The sequence below is a fragment of the Sebastes umbrosus genome, chromosome 7 (genome assembly GCF_015220745.1).
Source record: "Sebastes umbrosus isolate fSebUmb1 chromosome 7, fSebUmb1.pri, whole genome shotgun sequence".
In the NCBI taxonomy this organism is placed as follows: domain Eukaryota; kingdom Metazoa; phylum Chordata; class Actinopteri; order Perciformes; family Sebastidae; genus Sebastes; species Sebastes umbrosus.
Window position 1 is genome coordinate 3,363,824 of NC_051275.1, and position 21,298 is coordinate 3,385,121.

The 21,298-nt window shown below is 39.4% G+C and overlaps 1 protein-coding gene across 1 annotated transcript in view; it reads left to right on the forward strand.

Annotated features, from left to right (window-relative positions):
• The window catches only part of cntn5 (contactin 5), a 176,704-nt gene that overhangs the window by 65,384 nt on the left and 90,022 nt on the right, over window positions 1-21,298 (forward strand). Inside the window, 4 exon segments of the mRNA XM_037775644.1 lie at window positions 3,776-3,982; window positions 10,432-10,555; window positions 10,659-10,807; window positions 10,810-10,833. Of these exon segments, the coding sequence (XP_037631572.1) occupies window positions 3,776-3,982; window positions 10,432-10,555; window positions 10,659-10,807; window positions 10,810-10,833 (504 nt within the window).

Here is a 21,298-nt window from a genome sequence, read left to right on the forward strand (position 1 = left end):
CCATACATGGTCAGCAGTAAACAGCTGTTAAATAATAATAATAATAACAATAATAACAATTACTGTATGTATTTTTTCATCACGCTAGTATCGGATCAGTGCTGAATTGTTCAGAGGAATTTAGATTTTTATAAGAATATGTCATTTTCATAACCCTAGTGTTGCTGTAATTTAATTTGCCTTTACATTGCCAAAGAAAATTGCAAAAAACATAAATAAATAATTAAAAAAAATTGTTTGTAATGTAAAAAGTACATACTGACAAATGACTAAAACATATCCAAAAAAAGAAGAACAGCGAAAATAAAAGAGGAATTAAACCCAGTAATTCCTAGTAATCAAAACATGGCTTTTGAGAAATGTCATAAATTACTGAATACAGGGACTAATTAGATATTAGGAAACTAATTGTTCAGCAAAACCACTGTTCAGCATCTTTAAATTTGAGATAATTGGTATGGCATGTTACACGCACAATATGAGACATAAATGTGCTTATACAGCTACATTTTAGGTGCCATTGCCGTCCACCCAATAGGCTACAACAGGAACAAGTAGTTAGACGTACTGTTAGATTTTGTTTTACTACCTGAAGTAGTTTTTGAAGTTTTTGAAGTTTCCCAACTGTCAAAGGAAACGGTGGAAGGCTCTACCTTGTTTAGCCAACCGTGGGCATCAGCCGTGGGAATGTGGTTGACACCTCAATCGAGCAGATTCTTAGCGAGATAAATGATTTTAACCGACTGCCAACCAACTACTAATTGCTTTGCTTATCAATTTTCAAACTCACAATACCTTTAATTTCAAACAGAGTTCCAGATTCTCCCCCTCATAATATGTAACACAGTAATTGCCCGCTCTCCATTTGTAGATAGGAGTATTTTTTGCAGCTGACAAGTCCCCAAGGGCACATAATTATTTCTCAGTTTTGTTCAGTTCTTTTATAGCACTTTATCATGCAGTGCAAAAACACTCCCACCCCCCCTTTGCAGAACTCTGATTAGACTCTTGCTGAGCTTCAAGCTTCTAGGCATTTGCATTTTTCTTAAGCATTACATCCGAACAGAAATGGCTCCGTATCGTCGGTATTTCCAGCCATTTGTTTTAGCTGTATTGTACAGTTGCTTTGGGAAATATGTATTGATGATCAGCTGTCATGGGTGAACTAATTGTGTGTGTAATCTGGAGTTGTTACATTTATAGTATCATAAAGGACACATTATCCTCAAATGTAAGTAGCGGAAGAATACGGTGACAGCGATGAGTAGTGACAGCTTCAGTTGTAGTTTACATTTCAGAGAGGATATTATTCTGAACCTCTGTGGACTCTTAGACTTTAAAAGAAGCTGTTTCTCTCCTCTTCTGTTACGCCTACACTATTTTATTCAATTTGAAAACTTTGATGAGGTGATTTTCAGAATATGCAGTGTCTGTTGTACCTTGTAAGAAGTGCATGTTTTCACCTTATGCCGGGATCAGACTACAGGATATTTTTGTCTTTGACGATGGTCACCATGTCAGATCTAACGATCACAGCGCCATAAACAGTAACATAAGCAGTGCCTTGACTGGCAAGACTACACGTATGACTATGACCAATCATGGCACGTCGTATTCCACGATCATGCGCGAGTTCAGACGTCATCGGGGAGGCGGTTGAAGCAACTGTCGATCATGGTGACAGAATCCTTGTGTGTGATGCTGGCGGTCTTGTGTTTGTGAAAAGAAAAAGAAAAGAAAGAGAAAAGGGTTGTGGATGCGCTCCTGGGTGGCAGAGAGAAGACGGTATGGGCTGTCCATACTTCAGTCAGTTTCGTTGTCCCACCTGACAGCAGCGAAGTCGCCATCCCTCCTCCTTTTCTCCATGTTTGTTTATTACCAAGTGACCTGACTGCAACTGCGAGCTGGAGAGAGCACCTGATTGGTCAATGCAAAGGAACACGTCGTTGGAGATGTCACACTAGACGTGTCAAGATGAAAAAATTCTGACAGGCTAGACTTTTCCTCGGGATGTCGTGAGGCGTCCCAGACGTGGCGTCGGTTGTCGTGTACTATGACACGCTACACGAGATAAGAGGATCGATTTTCGCACGCGACACTCATTTATCGTTCCCGATCCCCTACGACGGCCATGTCGGGCTATAATCGGGCTGATATCGTGTAGTCTGAACCGAGCATTAGGCATCGTAAACACCTTTACATGGTACCTCTATATGCTAGATGCTCCAGAAAAAGAGGAAAGGAAAGGCTCCTCACATTGTTTTCACATCAGAAGTCAGTTTGTGTATTTATTAATTAAATGTAATTTCACTTCTTTATAAAAAGGTGTCTTGATGGTGATTTGGGAAATGATTTTTCCATTAAGTGGATATTTGGCTTAAAGAGGAATTGTTATAGGCTCAGCGAGGCTTCAAAGCTCGAAATCTACACCTTGTTGCCTGGATGTGGATTTTTTCTTCAGAAATATAATACATCACAGATACCATGCCCGTGTTTTTTTCAACAGTACATGTATTTTTCTGCAGACTGAAGGAAATGCATTCTAGGTTTTTTTTTCCACCTATTCCGCTCAGAACTGTCTCTGAATCGTGACGCCTCCTTATCCTGCTGTCTCTACTCGTTGTTTCTGTTCAGCAGGAGTCCTTCCTTGTAGAATGCTAGTATGTTGTAAATTATTCTTAATATAGTGGCAGTATCCTCTCAGTTCTATAGAGGAGGAGGATAGTACAGAGAATAGTACTAGACTATAGATTACAGAGGTATTTAAATGATTCTTTCTCTCCATTTGGAAATTGATTTCTGATAATCTTCCAAATATACATCAGAGACAATATTATTCAGGACATATTTTTCTCACCTTTGAGTAGTAGTCCAAGAAACAATCCAAGTCATGACTATAGTCAAGTCAAGTTTATTTATATAACCCAATATCACAAAGTTGCCTCAAGGGGCTTTACAATCTGTATAGAATACAACACCGTCTGTACTAGACTTTCCATTTGGGTAGGAATAACTGTTTACTAATTAATAGTAATGCTATAATTTCTGTTATTTTGTCATTAGATTGTGTTATATGAAATAGTTAGTTTAGAAATTCTATATTTAATCATAGCTGATAAGAGATGATAGCAAAACACATGAGGATAACATTAGTACACTATTTATTATCAGTTTATTGCTGCACACATTATAACATTTGATATACTATTTTAAGTATTTGTTGGTGATTACAATGTGATTTGTTAACCTTTAAGAAATCGTTTGTAAAACATCTATAAACATTACATAAATAGATGCACCAGAAACCAATTATTAACCATTAACAAAGTATTAGCTCTCCATCTAATTGATGTTTTTAGATGCTTTACAAAGTATTTATTAACCATTTAACAAATCATCAGTTGTAACTTTATAATAGCATCCACATAATGTTAATAGATGACCAATTATTAACCATTAACAGTGTTAAAAAATATCTATCTATGTAATGTTTATATATGTTTTAAAAACAATTTCTTTAATGATTACAAATAATATCTTAATCATTAAAATAACATGATTTATTTACTAATAATTAGTAAACATTAATTAATTATAATAATTAGTAAACATTATTAATTATAATTTCTTTGTTAACAGTAAAATAACTAAGTTTAATTATGTATCAATGTACCATTTATAAATGATGGTTATTTTAAAGTGTTACCGATGAACATCATAAAGTGACAGTATATATGATGTAACCCTTCACTGTGTTTCACCATTTTTTCCCCAGACTTTGCCAGAGCTGTTGCAGCACGGCCTATATCATATGCAGCGGTATTACGAATGAAACCATACAGCTCGTCAGTGCTCAACTCGCGCGGCAGACCTCGACAACACCACGACGGTGGGCCGGTGACTCCTGACTGGCCTCCTTTCTCCAGTCATCCCCTGTCAGCCCTGAGTCTGCTCAGCTCTCAGGAGGACTACAGGAGTGAAGGTAAAACTAATGGCGCGGTCAACCTACAGTTTGTTTGCTCTTGTCTGAATCAAAATGGAAAAGTTTTGGTTTTTAAAGTTCATATTCACACTTACAAACTATACATAAAAGTCAAATAACCCCGCAAATAGGTCACTAATAGTGCAATTTGGAGACTTCCTGCATATATTTATTTTGCAGCTTTTGCCAAGGATAATGAACACTTGTGTGCACTTTGGCATATTTTACCCGCTGTGGTGTTCATTAGTTAAGAAAACGGAAAGAGGAAGCTGAATACGATTATCTGTAAAGAGTGGTTTGCCTTCAGTTTATTTTGTTAGGAGTTATTGCTATCAAATGTCAGCATCTGCCTCCTTTTTGCCAAAAGAGCTTTGCATTTTTTGTGTCATTTCCTGTTATTAGTCCTGGATTACATCATCATTCAGTTCTGACCAACTGCTTTGCAGTCACATCATGCAGGACTGAGACCTGCATTTTCAGGAAGCCTTAGCGCGTCACAGATCATTTGACATTGTCCTCACCTGCCAAAATGAACCAAACTAAAACGAGTGGACACTCCAGAGTTGGGGGAAAGAAGAGACATGATTGGTGTGAATGCACTCTGGTGTCTCTGCTCTCTGCCAACACTCTGGCCATCTCGGCTCTCACTTTATGTGTGCAGGCTCCCTGCCTGTTTAGATTTGGTCTGGAAATGAATCTCACCTATCCATCATCACTGTGCATGGTCTGCAGTGACCAGGGTCACGCCCTTTGTGAAATTGAAGTGGGATCATGGCAATATCCAGCTCTCTCTGTGTTCCTGTCAGCATAGAAAACTATATATATGATAGATATCTTTGTCAAAAGGGAAGATTTAATACCCCAAACACAGCATGGAAACACTGACACATATCTACATGGGTCACTTGCTTACATCCTGTATTACTTTTAGAGGACACAATGACACATTGATGCTTTAAAGGTGCTAAATTCAATATTCAGAGCATTAATATAGCAGCAAACAACTGTTTGCTATGTAAATATATAGAGGAGTAATGTCTACCTGAGCAGAGAATGAAGTCACTCTCCTTCTGTGCGTGTTGTAATTCAAGCTTGTCTGTGCTTTGTTGACATAGCCGGGCCGGCTGCACATGCCTTTTAGTGCAGGTTAGTGCATGTGAGCGTGCCCCACTGGCTAGTTCATGGCCGCCACTCTGCACTGCTCTCATACGGCGTTTACAGCTGATAACGTTTCCCAGATCGACGGCGCCGTTGCAGAAGCGCAGCACCCCCCCTCCGGTCCCCCCCCCGCCCCAGGTTAACAATGTCAGCTTTATCGGCATGATGCTGTTGTTTTACTGTTAGCACCGTTAGCAACGGGCTCATTCTAAGGAAACAAAAACAGAATGATTTTTATTATCAGGTGATTATACACTAAATAAAACACACATATTAATATTATATTCTACCTGCCAATAGATCCCCCTAAATGCTACACACTGCTTTTTTATAAAACAGGCAGAAAATAGGAGTCACAATAAAGTTTTGTCATATTCTCGTCGTTCTCCATTTCTTTCCTTGTGCTTCTCTGCCAGTCTTTTTTTACTTTCTGACGGCATTATCACTACGTAGCCATAAAATGCCTTACATCTCTATAACCAAGGTGAGAGTAATGTCTCTCCATTGTCAGTGGTGACAGGAGCATTATACCATTGCACTGGATTGATGTTCAGCGGATGGAATGCGTGCCAAAAAGTAATACACCTTCGGTGCCTTAGAGGGGATAGTGCTTTTTTGGCTCTGTGACTGGCAGATGGCCATGGCACCTGAAGTTGAGTGATTTAAAAAAAAACTTCTGTGCTTGTGTATGTGTTTGTATTTTATATTCACACACAGACCATATGTCCTTAAGCCCTGAAATCTGTTTTGTGTTTTTTTCCATCCGACTCTTTAATGTGTTGCAGGTGGCCACAGCTCAATAATTAAGCAACTAGGTGTCCTAAAACAGAAGTACAATTAACTTCAATTGCTATTTTTTAGTTAACGTCAATGACATTTATTTAGATGTTTGGACACCTCCAATTGCATTGACATGCTTATACCACAATCATTTAAATTATAATGAAAATAAGATGCCTGTGCTTCAATTGTCCGTTTATTAAAGGAATACTTCTCCAACAAAACCATCATTTGTATATCAATTACTCACCTCGTGTTGGCTTGAGTTCTTGAAGAAAACTTTGTTTTTCTTGAATGCCTCCACGGTGAACGGAGAATCAAAAAACGGAGAAAAGTCTTGAGATAGTGACATAAACGGGGGCTACATTTTTCTTCTCTTTTCTCCGTTTTTGATTCTCCGTTCACCCTGGAGGGATGTGAGAAAAACTCCATTTTCTTCAAGAATTCAAGCCAACACAGGGCGGGTAATGTGGTCATTTTGTGGGTGAAGTGTCCCCTTTAACTATTTTGATGTCAATCTAATCCATGGTTTTTTTTCACTTGTCCTCTGAAGCAGAAAGCATAGCGTTACTTTTCCTCTGGCTGTCGGCCGTATACTATACTGTACATTACTTACTGATTTAGATCAGATTCAACCGAAAAACAGAAGCGTGGTGCAGTCGGGGAAAGATAATGACACTCTCTTTGAGGTTTTGGCTTTGTGCTCCAGCACACTGGATTTCAAATGAAACAATAAGTTTGAGGTTTATTAAAGTGCCAACGTTCAGCTTTAATTTGAGGTTGTTCACATTCACATCAGATCAACATTGTGGGAATTGTTGCCCTTTTTTTTTTACGCTTCAACCCATAATTTTAGAGTAAAGAAATGAATTGGAAAATGTGACATAAAGTGGAACCGGAAGTCATCATATTTAATGATATATAATTCTTTGTCGTTAATGACTGTGGTCTGTGACACTCGGTATCGTCCCTAGTGATACTCTGCCGGGCCTTGGTGGTTTAAACTGACATTTTTTTGTTTTTAAAAGAAATAATTTCATCATACTGTATATCATGGCCCACTCCACAAGATAAACGGGGGGCAGACGGAGAAAACTGGTATCATTGAATGTATGTTCTGTATGAATGGATAGACAGAGAGCTGTATAAAGAAATATAGAAGTCTAGTGCTATTTGTTAGCACTAGAAAATATGCAAGCACTGAATTGCTTTTGCTTTATATGCACAGCAAGGTTTGTTAATATCAGTTAATTTTCCTCCGCTGATTAGGGTATTATTTCAAAAGCTTTTTATTTCCCTGTGGAGCAGTAAATTGCTGACAAAGGGTTGGTGAGATTATACATACCCTGAGAAAAAAAAGCCATGATTCTGTTTTTGTCATCAAATCATTCTTAAATAGTGAGAAGTATTCAAGACTGGTGACTTGCATTGTTACATTATTTATGTACCAGATGAAATGTAATGCCACCCAAACCCTAAATTCTCAATGTAATGACATCTCTAAACAAACACATGGATATCTACATACTGTAAGACATTCAGTTGTTGTACTGTGCCGTCACAATGAGCACACATCTGTTTACTGAGCTTATATTCTTCATTAATTAATCACCTCACAGAGAAACAGTTTCTTCTGAAGAACATAAGATTCCGATGTCTTTTGTAGAGTCTGAAATTGTGAGATGCAATATGCTGTACCGAGGAAACCTTCCACAATAAGTGCATCACTTCTGTGTTAACAGAAGGCTAGATCAAAGAGGAGAGCACTCTGAAGGAACAGAAGAGAATTGCAACTTGGACTGTCAAGCTGAAAATATATCGATGTGTGGACGCAGGAGAGTTCAGATCTTACATGAGAACCACTTTAAATCACCAACAAGGAGCAACCTTAGATCAAGAAGCTGCATGCGGCTTAGGTGTAGTTATACTTGTGCTGTAAGTATTAAATAGCATTTCACAAATTCAACATTATGAAAGCAAAGCTTGCAATGAACACATTACTGCAAAAACCCAAAAATATCCCAATGTTAATTTTTACGGTAATTTTATTGCAACAACATTCTTGAACACATCCTCTGGCTGCATGCCAACTTAAATAATGTATTGCTAGGCAGTAAGGAAATCTCATTCTTTAAATTGTTGAATTTTTTCTAAGGCTTTCAATCGATTAAAAATTTTAATTAATCACACATTTCTATCTTTTGAAAATGTACCTTAAAGGAAGATTTGTAGTATTTACTACTCTTATCAACATGGGAGTAGGCAAATATGCTTGTTTTATGCAAATGTATGTATATATTTATTATTGGAAATCAATTATCAATACAAAACAATGACAAATATTGTCCAGAAACCCTCACAGGTACTGCATTTAGCATAAAACAATATGCTAAAATGATATAATGGCAAACTGCAGCCCAACAGGCAACAACAGCTGTCAGTGTGTCAGTGTGCTGACTTGACTATGACTTGCCCCCAAACTGCATGTGATTATCATAAAGTGGGCATGTCTGTAAAGGGGAGACTCGTGGGTACCCATAGAACCCATTTACATTCACATATCTGGAGGTCAGAGGTCAAGGGACCCCTTTGAAAATGGCCCTGCCAGTTTTTCCTCGCCAAAATTTAGCGGAAGTTTGGAGCGGTATTTAACCTCCTTCGCGACAAGCTAGTAATACATGGTTGTTACCAATGGATTCCTTCCTTTCCAGTTTCATATGATACCTGTATCTTCAGTCTAGCTTTAAATCTGAGCCCGCTACAACCAAAAAATCGCAAGTTGCGTTAATCGATAAAAGAATTAGTGGTGTTAAAACAACTTTGCATTAATAAGTTATTATTGTATTAACTTTGCCAGCCTTAATCTTTTTTGTTTTTTTAATGCAATTAAAAGTTATTTCTTTGGTCATTTAGTCTTGCCTTGGACCTGCTTGCTTGTCTAATCCCAACTGTAGTCTTTATTTTTTTCTGTGCTAACAATATTGTAAAACATCTTTCAATTTACATTTGTGACAGTGATGTTTTAATACATACCAGTGTCACAAACTGATTGATGTTGTCTGTGATACATGTATATCTTTTATCTTTGTTCCTCTGGGTATTTGTATGATTAATCTTCAAAACACTGCCATGAAAGCCTATTTTATAAAGGGTGATCTGATTCCAATGTGCACGTACCTCTCCACTTTCCATAACCACGGTTATTAACAACTCCTGAAAATGTATCACGCTCTATTTCAATCTGCCCCCCCCTCCCCCCCCTCCCCCTCCACCCTACATTCCAGGCACAAAAACAACAGAAGTGTGGCAGCACTCCCTTTGCACACTCCATATGACACATGGATTGCAACCCAGTGTCACAAATGACAAATCATCAGTGCTCCAAATGTCAAATTACTTTTGGGGATACCTGCACTGTGCTATGACATGAACGCTATGAGTAATACAATATTAATGCCCGTAGATAAGAACTAGTAGTAACAGTAGTTGCCCAGAATTTAACAATGTCTGAGTCCCAAATGGGGGCATTTTTTTGTTTCTTGTAATTTTGCTTCCAGAGCTTGTTATGAAAAAATAAAAGTCTGCCACAGACTATTAGGAGGATAGTAAACAGTGCTGGAGGACTGACAACAAAAGGAGATGGGGTTGCTGGAACATTCCCTCCTTGACAAATATTTTCAGTGATGGGTCGGTCAAATTATTCTTTAAAAGGATGGAAATATATGAATTAAAAGAAATTATGAATAATATGTTGGTACAAATGTACTAACAGGATCTTACTTATGTTACATATTTACTATCGCATTACTGTTTGAACATATGTGCATTAATGTGAGATGTGAATTCAGGGTCATCGTGGGAAACAAACCAGAGAGACGGCAGATGTGTTCACACCCAAACCTGGCCAAGAAATATTATTGCAAAGCTGGGACACAGTGTGTTAACAGCATTGTTGGCTCATCACTTGGCACCTCAAGGCAGATAAAAGCGAGTCCAAAAGATGTAAAAGTTATTGGATGATAGCTTTAAGGTTGAGTTTTAAGGTGTGACATTTTCTATACACGTGAATCATGTCCAGCCAGGTTAACTGTATCATCACAACACTTCCAACTTAAGAAGTTGTTTTTTCTCCTTTAGAAGAACAACAGCCTCCAGGCTTTCTCACTGAAAACGAATTTAGACTCCGACTTTGAGGATCACTGGAATCCAATCTTGAACAACCAGATCAGTTATATAATATATCACATAGTGTCATCACCTGTCAAAAAACATCTATTGTCTGCTGCAGAATGTCATGCTAGTTATTGCTACTTTGTTGTTTATAATTCCATCTCAACATGGAGCTGCACATCTTCCTTTTCTCTCGTTTCCTATAATAGATGTTTGGGAGGAAATATGCACTAACCAAACTGGGGGAATAATAGAAAAAGTAATTGGATGTTAAAACTGAGTGGCGCTCCTGATGTGATAATTGCAATCATCCTTGTCTTTATCTCTTTTTCCCCCCATAGAAAGTGAAGAGTTTGGGCCTGTTTTTATCCACGAGCCAGACGATGTTATTTTCCCTTTGGATTCTGATGAAAAGAAAGTGGTGATGCACTGTGAAGCACGGGGGAATCCACCACCCACATACAGGTGTGACATATGTCTCCTAATTGCGGTCCTACTTTCACTGCTCATTAGCGTGCCATTCATCACAAATGTATTAAAATCTCCTATTCTTATGTTTTTTTTCCAGGTGGTACATCAATGGGACAGAAGTGGATGCAGAGGCAGACTATCGCTACAGCTTCATCGATGGAAACTTTGTTATAACCAATGCGAGTGAGATCACTGACTATGGAAAGTACCAGTGTAAAGCAGAGAACAGCTTTGGGACTGTCCTAGGTCGAGACGCTCTTTGCAGTTTGCATGTGAGTAAATTTATTCATTCAAACATTTGTAGAATTCTACATACATCAGGGCTAATAATCAAGGCTGTCAGAGTTAACACCATAATAACGCGTTGGCGCAAATTTATTTTAACGCCACTAATTTCTTTAATGCAATAACGCAAACGATCTTTTGGAGGTTGTAGCGGGCTTAGTTTTAAAGCTAGAGTGAGGATACTGGTATATGAAACTAGAAAACCTAATGAATCCATTAGTGCCAATTATGTCATACTATCTTTAGGTTAAATAATGCTGCAATTTTGGAGAGGAAAAACTGGCATGGCCATTTTCACAGGGGTCCCTTGACCTCTGACCTCCAGATATGTGAATGTAAATGGGTTCTATGGGTACCCACGAGTCTCCCCTTTACAGACATTTAGACTTTATGATAATCACATGTAGTTTGGTGCAAGTCATAGTCAAGCCAGCACACTGACACACTGACAGCTGTTGTTGCCTGTTGGGCTGCAGTTTGCCATGTTATGATTTGAGCTAGGGATGCTAATTTTGAAAAATTGTCTTAACCGATAACCGACCCTCGTTAACCGACTATTAACCGTTAACCGACAAGATTTGTGCCTCGCATTCAGCGGTGTACCAGCTGCAGGAGCACAACAGATATTCGTCGACGGGAGTCCTCAGTTCAGCGTCCGGGAGCGTTAACTTAGCAGCTACGATGCTGCGTGTAGTGTCACAGACATGCAGCCACTTTCCCAGTTAAAGTCTCCACCGCACATTTAGTTTAGTTTAGCAGGTTGTCAGCTGTGTGTCTGCCCGGCATAACTTTAGTGATTGTCAAACAGTGTGTGTATTTGTGCTACGTTAGCAGCTCTAGCATTGCCGGAGGCTTCGTGCTCGCCGCCGCACACGTAGTCTGAGTAACTTTAGGGAGTTTCCAACAGACCGTGTGTGTGTGTTGGCGGTGAGTGATGGGTTGTTGGTGGCGTTCTAGCTGTGAACGTAGGTGTAGCAGTGTGTGTACAGTTTATTTGTCGGTGAATAAATGCTACGAAACTACAACTCCTCCGCTCCGCTCAACAAAGCTGGAGAGACCGGAGTCGACTTCCTGTAACCGGCAACTCCGGCTCTGCCTCTTAAGATGGGCTGTTAAGGTGGACCAGCTTTTCTCCTTAAAGAGACGAGCCGCTCCTCTGAGCCGCTCAACTTTTGAGTTAATTATTAACATTTCTTTTAACCGTTTTAACAGATAGCGTTAATCGGTTAAAATGCTTAATGTCGGTTAACGGTTAAACGGTTAATTATGGACATCCCTAACTTGAGCATATTTTGTATGCCAAATGCAGGACCTTTGAGGGTTTCTGCACAATATCTTTCATTGTTTTGTGTTGCTAATTGATTTTAATAATAAATATATACATACATTTGCATAAAGCAGTATATTTGTCCACTCCCATGTTGATAAGAGTATTAAATACTTGATAAAACTCCCTTTAAGGTTAATTTTGAACAGCTAAAAAATGTGCGATTGTGTATGTGTGTACACATGTATGTATACAAATCACTGAAATGATAACATGGCAAACTGCAGCCTAACAGGCAACATCAGCTGTCAGTGTATCAGTGTGCTGACTTGACTATAACTTAGCGAATTTAGCGTAAGTTTTTTAGCGTTATTTAGCCTATTTTGCAACATGTATGTAGTATGGTACCAATGGATTCCTTTAGTTTTTCTGGTTTCATATGATGCCAGTAACTTCACTCTAGCTTTACAACTGAGCCCGCTACAACCTAAAAATCGCAAGTTGCGTTAATGCGTTAGAAAACGAGTGACATTAAAACAAATTTGCGTTAACGTGTTATTATCGCGTTAACTTTGACAGGCCTACTAATAATATATTTGATATACTCCATACAGTAGCGTGTAGCTCTGTATGTCTCCGTTGAAAAATGTACATTTTAGTCTGTCAGACTTAGAGGGTGAAGAACCTGGCTCTCATATGAAGCAAATAATTAGCTGCAAGCTCTATGTCTCTCCGACTTAAAACGAACCTGTTTGGTTCCAGGGGTAAATAAACACTGCGCCGTCTCCAGTACGGTTCTGTTGTTGAGTTTAGTTCCCAACGGCTCCATCTGATACTGTTGAGTTGCACTGCTAACAGGGTATGTGCCCTCAAATGCCATGTCTCAATGGTAAATGAGAGCAAAAAGCACATTTCTTCCCCCGGTAATCCCCTGGCCTTACTCCAAAACGTCATCACAGGCTAAGGCAGCACACACAGAGAGACCAGGGGCACTGTGCTCAGAGGAGAAATACATTGTTGGTTTTCTCTACGGTTTTCTCAGGAGCAATGACCATAATTGCCATATTGGCATGTCTACAGGGAGCTTACCATTCTCACTCTCTGAAATGTTGCTAGAAAGTAGAGTGCAGACATGGTCCCATGTGTTGTTATGGGGACTTACAGTTGTTACAGGAATGACTCAGGAAACAAATGGCGAGAATAGCCTTAAACTATGTAAACAAAAAAAAAGAGTGGAGATCTGTTATATAAGAGCACCTTTTTCTTCAGCTCAACAGAACCAAAGTTTTTTATTTTGCTTAATTGTTTTGTTTGATTTCCTTCACAAAGTTTCATATACATCAGCATGATAAAAAGAAAAATGAGAAAAAGACCTAAATGAAATATAAGTCAGACTGCATTGGCAGGCAGAAATGCCCAGATGGTAAAGCACAGACACATGCTTCAAAAAGGTGCTGCTGGTTTCTGAGGGACAGAAGCTGCACCTCTACAACATGTACACTTATCTGTCCTCTCAACTGTCCAGATCTTTCCTCCCCCTCTCCAGTCCAGCATGAAATCTGTATGTAAAAAAAATTGAGCTTTCCTGAAAAATTGAACTCGCCTGAAAATGAGTAATGTAAGATGTAGGCACTCATTTATTAGTCTGAGCTTCAAGCTGAGACATGGGCAGCTATTTTTAGTTTTGCATAAATGCCGTGCTTTTGCTTGACACAATATTATCCATCAGATTCTAAAGCCAGGTTTCCACCAAAAGTTCCCGCGAGTTTTTTAGTCCCTGGAACTGCTTTTCAACTATATTATATTATTATTATATTTGGGCTTTAGAACGTTAAAGCTGTGAAACAATCAGAAAACAATTTTTCTTTCTCTCACTCACAGCACCGCCGCGACGTCTCCCTCTTCTACCGTTAAAGCTCGCTCTCACAATCTCTTTATCTTTTTTCTCTGTCTTTTTTTTTTAAGCCTAACCTAACTTTACCGTCAATGTTACCAAACAAAGACACTTGGTCTCCCCTCGTTCTAAAATGGTCCTAAGCGGACCGTCGAATATAGTCAATGTATCGCGGCTTGTCCCAAGCGCGGTGTATAAATGACGATATCGTGAACATCGACTAAAAATTGTCATGTAATGTATTTAAGCCACCCCGCCGGCATGAGACTCGCTTTGGCATTTCCTTCTCTCCCGCTCTTCTACGGCCTATGGCTCCCTCTCACAGACACAGACACACATACGTCACGGACTCCGTGCCAATCCAGACCTCTCTCGTGGGCGAATAGGTGTGACGTATGCGGCCGGAGTGTTTTTGTCTGGAGGGAAGCAGCGGAGAGAGGAGGAGCTAGCCCAGAGAAAGCGAAAGACACGACTAAAGCAAGCAGAACCAGCCAAGAAGCAAATGACTCTGGCTTCCTCGCTTTCCAAAGCAATCCCACATGACAAAAAAAGTGCAAAAAAAAGAAAGAAATCACGGCCGCTGTAACCAAATACATCTGGTTAGCGTAGTTGAAAAGCCCGGATTCAAAAGACTCATTAAGACACTTGATTCAAAATATGAACTGCCTGGTCGCAAATCTTTTGCGGAGAAAGCTCTATCGGAGTTCTACATTTCACTGAGAGAAAAGTTGACCAACCAGCTAACAGAGGTGACCCACTTCTCCACATCTACCGACCTGTGGTCCAGTAGAATGTGTGAGCCATACCTGGCTGAGTATCACTGTACATTACATCGACAACTGGGAGTTGAAGAGTAATTGCTTTCAAACAAGCTTCTTCCCGTTTGATCACACGGGTGAGAAAATCGCGCAAGGTTTAAAGGATGATCTCATGTCATGGAACTTACAAAAAGCTCGTCAAGTGCTCGCCAAAGCTGTGAGCCTGAATAAGTGGACAAGACTGCTTTGGCTTTAGGCTGCACCTCGCGATTGGTGAGTCTTTCTACACTAGTGGGAAAATAATAATCTGTATTATGAGCAATGTTATAAGAGCTTACTGGTAAACATGACAATAAGTTACTTTACACTTAAGAATGTTTTAATGCAGACATATACTGCAGGGACTACAAGAATCATCATATTGGTGTGATTGTATTGTTGATTATATGCATCAAAGGGTTAAATCAAGCATTTATGAAGTGCTTAGAGGATATTTGAAAATATCGCGATATATATCGTGTATCGCGATAAAGCCTAAAAATATCGCAATATTATTTTTAGGCCATATCACCCAGCCCTATTTTCAATTCATCTTCTTTATTGTGCATTTCATTTGTTGAAGTTAACCAGCTATCATTCACTTCTTTTTTCATTGGACAAAGATGACTGCAGTTGTTCATTCTGTAAAGCGTATCAGACGTGTTTCACTTGCACATCTAACACAACAGGTACGCTCTCATTTTAATCTATACAGCTGTCTCACGGGCATAACTGCGACCTGAAGAGCTTCACGCTTCAAGTCTATTTTTTTCTACAGTACGTGCATAAACACAGGGTTGATGCCCAATAAAAAGGCACTGAATAAATATATTTATCTATGTTTTGCAACCCAGGCGGAGCAGAGTGTGCTGCTCTCTGGACTCTGCTCTGGTGTGAAATCCCACAGACTCTCTCTGCCTTCTCTTTAACCCAGCAGCTGGGAAGCAAGAAACAGGAACTTTTATATTTTTGTTTTTGTTTTTTGCAGTGTTATTCATGGCCAAGCTGTAACCTGAACTGTACATTTACTGCCACTAGACAATAATAATAATAACCATACTCGGCTGCCGATTCAGTATGTATTGCGATTTTTTAAGTATTGCGATTCTACAGTACGATTTATTGCGATTGTTGTTAACTTTTTTAACACTAGACCATGGGGAGCATGAGTATGATTTTCAGCATGTATGTAGTCAGAGATGATCAGTCACTGTCAGGATTTTTTTTTTTTTTCAGCAACCCAAAAATCTAAGAAAAAGACATTTTCATCAGTATTGATGGAAAAATAGATATTTCAGGAATACTACTGAACCAACGTTCTTGCAAATCTGGATAGCACAATTCCTAATCCCTAGAGGAAACAAGAGTAGTCCAGCCCTTACTGTTCAGTTAAGAGGAGTGAGGAGTCAGCAGTCAATGACTGTATGCGACAGTCAATAAAATATGTTTCTCAAAAAGTGTAAATCACCGCAACAACGAGAGGTCCTTCAGCACATAGTCATAAATGAGCACAAACAATATTGGGCTGATGGGTCCAGTAGTATGTTAGATAAGCCTTGGACAGACAGAGAGATGCACAGGAACGATTCAACACATAATCTCCTAAAAATCAACGCTTAGTGAATCAGGTAATGTAAAAACGTGAAAGGCTCCCTCTAGAGCCATTGTTTGGTTTGTTCGTTCTGGGCTACTGTAGAAATATAGTGGAGCAACATGGCGGACTCCGTGAAGAGGACCTGCTCCCTATGTAGATATGAAGGGCTCATTCTAAGCTAACGAAACACAACAACTTTTAGTTTCAGGTGATTATATACTAATGAAAACAGAGTTATGAATATTATATTCCATCTCTGCTAACAGATCTCCTGAAATGTTACACACTGTTCCTTTAAGCAGAGGGTATGTTGGGGGCTCATGTTCGGTTGATTGGCAGGTGTGTCAGATGAGATGATGTCCACACACATCAGCTTCACCCAAACCACCTTTGCACAGAATTGGATTTTCTAGTCCTATTAAAAGGTCAGTCAGTATCCTGTTGTTGGGGGCGTGACAGGGCATAATGTGGAAAGATGCAGCACAGACAGGCTGCGCCAAGCTCAAGGTATTACAGCAAAAAATAGCCTGTAATCGGATATAAAATTATATCATTAATACTCCTCTCTGTTGCTAAATCACATCATCATTTCCTTGCAGTGCGGCACAGTACCAAATTTTCTGTGGCCTGGGGGGTTTGGAGCCACATCCCTGAAATATCACTCACTGAATAAACATGTGTGGCTATCTCAATTCTACTAGTGAGTCAGCAAGAAATCCAACATCTCAACCACCAGTCAGAAATGTCTGTGTGGGAGAATAAATGACTCTTTGTGTAATGGTGGCAAATAGTATCATCACACTGTTAAAGGAACATTGAAAGATTTTTTTAGTGAATATAGTTTAAATACTAGAGATTTTAATACAAACAAATATGTACAGTATGTATCCACCTTATTCCTAGCCCCCATGATGCCTTGCGTGAATTATGTGCGCAACTTCCAGCGCGTCATGTCAGTGAATCGGAACCGGCGTTTTCCATGATAGCAGTACACTAGTCCTCTCTCCTAGAGCGATTGTATTAAACAATATAGTAAAACATCTGGAAAAACCACCTATTACACCTCAAACGGGATAATGTGATCATAGCTCTGCCTTCTACTATGGAGGGCTGGGAGGACGATCTGAAGAAGTGGCCTCAGATAACGTACACTATTGACTCCGTTACTACAGACGGTGAAGCGTTGAACAATCTGAAAAGCTCTGAGACATATCGGTACTTCCACAGTAACAAGGTTTGTTTTTTTCTGCACACAGATAACTTTAACTATTTTTAGTCTAATGCTGTTCTGGACTCTGTGCCATAAACTGCCTTACATTTTAAACTGTATCGAAAGTAGTAAAAGTAACTGGCTTACATTAAACCAACGCTGTGTCCTCCCTACACACAAAGTCATACCTGATGTTCTCCTGGCACTGCTGTCAGTCCTTTTAAGGACCCGACGTCGACTCTCGGTGGTCTTTCGTTGCCCAACCACAAAGTAGGATACAGGCTTTCCTCCGTTGGCTTTTTGTCCACAAAATGAAATGAGCACACATACAGTGCAAGGTTTTGGAAAATGCAAATTTAACATTAGTTAAATATATATTAAAGGGACTGTTTGTAACTTCTTACACGTATAAATCATTGTGGGTCGGTGTCCCATGCGCGCTCGCGTGTGGCTACACTGTTCAGACAAGACTCCAACACAAACTACACGGAAGCACCAAAACCGCAAAGTTGTATCTAGTGAAGCCCGTCTGTTAAACAGTGTTGGCCGCGGTCGGAGGACGCGAAGGAGACCGTAGCTTTGGTCTCCAGGGCCGGAGTCTCTGCTGTACTCTGCTCCTCTGCTCCTCTGCCTGATTGCCTTCACTCACACACCGCGCTCGTTCTCACTCTTTCGCTCCACTCTCATGTGCATGTGCGCACACTCCACACTGCAGAAGAGTTAGTTTAGCTCTGAGAATATCTAGTGAATGTACAGTGGACGTTTGTGCAGAAATAACTGCTGCAGCTCCTCCAGACCAACAGAGGTTTCCCGTGTCTTGTGAAGTGACGGGGCTCCACAGAGATGAACGTTATCGTCTCCGACCAAAACTCCGGTGTCTCCCCTGTTCCCTCCGGCCGCGGTCGGGAGGCTGAGGCAGGAGAAGCCAACACTAGGATCAGCATTGATTCATGGAGAGACCTTCGTCTGGTCAGCTAACATTACTGCCAAGCAGCTGAAATATAGAGTGATATTGTGCTTTTAGCTGACGTGTGTCGCCTCACTGTGTTGAGCGATGCTCGTTCATGTCTATGTAGAGCGAGCACAAGCGAGCAACAGGACGCTGACTTTCGTTGACTTAACGGCCACAGGTGTCGCTGTTAACAAGACATTTCTGATTCTTACAAACAGTTCCTTTAGATAAAGCAGGATTTGCTAAATTGAAGGCAAATTACTTTTCAAAAGAAGCGCCGTTGGCGATTAGCCTCTATGGTTAGCCTATGGGACTAACTAGCTTACTGCTACTTCCGCCACCTCACCGGAAGTTACACCCATAATCAATTCTACAGTAACGCCCTCGAGAATAAGGTGGATAGGAAATATCTGCTTATAAAACAAATCTGCTTATAGTGGTTTATATCACTGATACAACAATGCAAATCTGGAGGTTTTGTAATCAAGTAATAAAAAATAAGTTATAATCACACATTTTCTTCTTAAAAAAAATCCTAAATAAGCTTAACTTGACATGAGAGCTCATTAGTCGTTGCTGCCTCCTGAACTTCACTAAGCTGTATTCAGAAAACATTTCTAGTCATTTCATCCCATGACCAAATTTATTTGTCCTTTAATTTTATCTATGGCTGTTTAGCGTATGAAGTGACACATTTGTGTGACTGTTTCTCCAGCGTTATGCAGTACAAATATTCAACAGCATCAATGTGTAATAGCCTAATACTCTGTCTCCATTTCTTTAAAATGAGACTCTTCAAAAGACTAGCCACAGAAACAAAGAGAGGTGCCCTGCAGCACACATTTGGATGCAGAACCTTCCCTCTCTCTTTCAGCATAACAAATGGTGGGTATTTATCACTCAGCGTGGAGCTCAACTTTTTCCAGCCTTTTCATGTTCGCGCTGCACATTTTCATGCATTGACACAGTCGTCGAATGCTTTAACTAGCTCAGACACACACGAGCAATTCCTCTCCTCCTAAACTGTGAGGGTTTTAAAGAAGTAATTATATCCCTTTATATGTTGTTAAGAATTGAAATAGAAAATCTATTTATTTGACTTATGTTCATCACATACAGTCAGCAGGGTGCTTGTAACAGTGTTTTTAGCTGGGGAACATTATAATCCCAATTACAAACAGAACATTCTGTAATTTCAAGCAGAGCATGCTAATTCCTAGAGATCTGCAACTCTGCCAATTTCCATATACATTTTGCAGGTTTCAGGTCAGATTCAGGCCTCATATATACAGCTGAATAAGCTTAATAAGTCTAATGTTATAGTTTTAGCCAACCGACCTGAATGTTTAGGTACTGTAAGGGAAAATAATGAGTTAGTTGTGATTCGTTAAGCCATTGCTGGCTGGTCTGCTTTTATGATTGTTGAGTATTGAGTATATTACCAGTTTATTAGTAGAGGTTATAAGATTTTGTCTCTGTGCTTACAATATTTTGGCATACTTAGTACGAGTACGATGACATATTATGGCCATTGTAGGTAAAAAGAAATATGATTACAGAGCTGGGGAAGGGGGTAATATTCAGAGAAAAAACTCAAAATTTTCAAGATTAAAGTCACACATTTACGAGACAAAAACTTGGATATTCTCTGAGATCAAAGTGGCAAATTTAGGAGAAAAAGCTCACAAATTTACGAGAAAAAAAGAAATATTCTCTGAGATTAAAGTCACAAATTGGAAGCAAACTTGAATTTTGTCAAGGGACAGTGCAAACATGTTATTATATAGCGTATAATTATTACTACATATTATACTATGTTATACGCTATATAGTATATTATATATTATATATCGTATAATTATCTTTCAGGACCCTTGCCTTGCTCAGACACTACTTAAGGCACGACGATATTCAGATGGTGGCTGGTGTTAACACGGTTTTCACAATGTCAGATTTTTTGACTTTATAATCTCAGAGAATATTAAAATTTTGTCTCGTAAATTTAGCACTTCAATGTCAAAGAATATCCTAGTTTTTTTCTTGTAAATTGCCAACTTTAATCTTAAAAATGATGAGTTTAAGGAATATTTCCCTCCTTCCCCAGCTCCTTATTTATTTTAGTTTGTTTGTTTGTTCATCTACAATGGCCCTAATTGACACTGTTGTGTAGGAGATAATTTAGTTTTTCCAATGTTCAAATTTTAGCTTTGGTAGATCTGAGCTGGCCTTATTTAATTGGGGCCGGGTATATATATATATATATATATACATATATATATATATATATATATTCTATCCACTGGTCGTGTACGCTTCTCCAAAGATGTTTCAGTAGGATGCTTTTTTTCTCACTTTGTTTTTGAAATTCTGAGCTGCTGAACTCACACTTGGGCTGTTTTTCAGCCGTGACTTTGAAGGCAGCAGGCAGAAAGGAGGCCTCTGATCTCTCTCCCCAAAGACTTCTCTCTCTGCAGACGTGAGCCTGGCTGAGGCTCAGGTATCGAGCCACTCTGAGCAGCACTGTAGTAATGAAATTAATGGCATGCTTTGACTTGAGCATGGAAGACACACACACACACACCCCTCTGAAATGTTCTACAAATCTGAGATGATCGGTAGCTAATGCCCATTGATTGAATCCATACGGATCTTGAAATAACTGATTTGAATCGAGCATCTGCTCCGGTGCGTGCAGCAAATTTGATCGCCGCATGTCTCGGTTTTAAAAAATGTATGCA